General features: G+C 54.4%; 1 protein-coding gene across 1 annotated transcript; it reads right to left on the reverse strand.

The window, feature by feature from the left end:
* Positions 1-730: 730 nt before the first annotated feature.
* On the reverse strand, positions 731-1,408 carry LOC104863741 (neutrophil gelatinase-associated lipocalin-like; the record flags this gene model as incomplete). Its single annotated transcript, XM_010626376.1, has 2 exons — positions 1,271-1,408; positions 731-867 (listed from the first exon to the last, which is right to left on the reverse strand). Coding segments are annotated over exons 1-2 (275 nt in total), but the record flags the coding sequence as incomplete, so codon positions are not given.
* Positions 1,409-2,319: the final 911 nt, after the last annotated feature.

Raw genomic sequence — 2,319 nt, forward strand, 5'->3', positions numbered from 1 at the left:
TCTGTAGGAGCCCCAGGCCATACCTGGCTTGCATTGAGATGCCCCAGATTCAGGCCTGGGAGTTCTGGCCCCTTGGATGCTCATCCCTCCCTGCTCAGGTGTCCATGCCCATGGATGGCTGCTGTGTTGCTTTCCACGGCCAGGCTTGCTGGCTCAGAGACCAGCAGCCCTTACCGTGACACACGTGACCTTCTGCTTTTATGATGCTGCTCCCGGTGTTGGTAGTGGAACAGGGGTTTGGGCACAGGGCCATGGCACTGAGTTACCTTCACAGCTCCACTTTTGTTCTTACTTTGGAGACGGTGGCTTCTAAGGTTGCCCAGGCTGAATTCAAGCTTGTGAATTTCCTGCCTCAGCCTCTGGAGCTAGACCTAGCTAAGGTCACTTCTCTACAACCCCTAATGTAGGCATGGGTGGGGTCCTTTGCAGGAGCCAGCGTCCTCCTCCCCTCTGAGGAGGGGTCCGCGCTTCTTGATTCATCCTGTGTTTTTGCTGCAGCCACCCACGAATACTGATGGAGGGGAGAGAGCAAGAGTGGGAAGAAGACAAAGAGGGAGAAACAGAAGGAGAGAACTAGGGGTGCAGAAAGGCCAGGACGGACCGAGGGAAGAAGTGAGAAAAGTCGATTTCGTGCAGAGCAATGAGATGAATAACGGCTTCCCTCAACACGTTGTCCCCTTGGCTATGACGTCAGTCTGCCTCTCAGACCCTCAGGATGTGGCAGCTTTACCTGAACCAATCAGAGGTGACACTGTAGCTGTTGTTGCTGTTCAGCCTGTAGGTGACACTGTACAAGGCTGCTCTGCTGAGGCTCTCATTCCAAGCTGTGTTCTGGGCCCAAGCTATGACGTACCACTTCCCCTGGAACTGCAAGAGTGAGAAGACAGGTGAACCCCACAGAGGGCCCCAGACCCACAGTTTCCACGTTGTCTCTGCTGGTGACTCTGTAGAGTGGGCTGGGAATGGGCTGCCCTGAGAAGCCACCAGCGGTTTGTGTCTTACAAGGCCCAGAGTGAGCCCGTGGGAGGAGTTTGCCCTGACCTGTGGGGTTGGGGCGTTCCGGTATAAGTGGCGAGTGGGTCTTTCAGAGCCTCGGTTTTCTGACTGCTGAGGAGGGACTGCAGATGTCCCGATCAAATGTGCACAGAGCATGGATCCCCTGAGCCGTCCCTCCCAAAACTGTCCTGAGTCCAAAGATCTCTTGCTCACTGTCCTTCTGCTGTCTCTTTCCCTTCAGCCTCTCCCTTCAGCTGCTTTTCCAGAAACTTACCTGGTCATATTGTAAATCTGGCTGCAGGAGGATCTTGCTCAGAGGTGGGCTTGGGATAATAGCTGAAATAGAGTCCTGAGCCTGGATATTCAGGGCCCCCAGCAGGGCGAGGCCCAGACATAGTTGCCCCAGGACCATGGCTACTGAGCAGCTGCTGGACTGGAGGGTGTTGGAAGATAGAGAGAAGGCTGAAGAAGCAGCCAGAAGGAATTATTTATAGCCTCCAGTCTGGCCCTCCTCGAGTGGGCAGGTCCGTTCTTTGCTAAACGCAGGACTAGTGAAGGACCTCATTGCCAGCAACTCCTTCAGAAATACGTGACAAGATATCCTCCCCACCCTGACCAGTCCGATTTGTGGACTGTAGCTCAAGAGCGACGTGGGACAGGAAAGACATGCCGTGACTTCCACCTTCCAGATCTCCCTCTCCATGCTCTCTGTGCCTCTTCCTTTCATCTGCCTGACGGATACTGCCTGTGGGTCAGCACCTGGAATTCGGGGAAATTCTCACATGTGACCTTCTGAACCCAGGGTGTGTGTGGGTGGGTGAGAGGCAACGTCCATTCGCTGTGACCACAAAAAGAAAGAGGGTGCTAAGTGTGGCAGCCCCTTGTCCGCAGTCCCATACTTCGGAAGATGAGACAGGAAGCAATTTGAGGTGAGTGTGGGCTACGCCGTGAGTTCCAAACCAGACATAAGTGCAGAGGAGACCCAGTCTCAAGAAAACCCACAAATAAAAAAGACAACAAGATAAAACCTAAAGAAAGAAAAGTGTCTTGGCGTGCCACTGACAGTGCATATCCTGGACAGGGAACGGCAGTGAGCCCACTGAGCCCAGATCTGGGCCCTCACCCTCCAGGCCCTCACCTAGGCCAGGGCTTGGAGCAGGCCCTGATCCCCTCTCTTCTCCATACCTCTGCCCCCATTTTCAGGGACAGGCAGGACATAAGGGATCCTCAGGGAATTTCCCTCTTCTCTGAGTCCCTTAGGTACAGACCGAGAGACACGTACACAGGCCATAGACATGGCTGTTAACCGAGCTGAGTGCCGAG

Source organism: Fukomys damarensis, unplaced genomic scaffold, assembly GCF_012274545.1.
Source record: "Fukomys damarensis isolate Sample0158 unplaced genomic scaffold, DMR_v1.0_HiC HiC_scaffold_18353, whole genome shotgun sequence".
Taxonomy (NCBI): domain Eukaryota; kingdom Metazoa; phylum Chordata; class Mammalia; order Rodentia; family Bathyergidae; genus Fukomys; species Fukomys damarensis.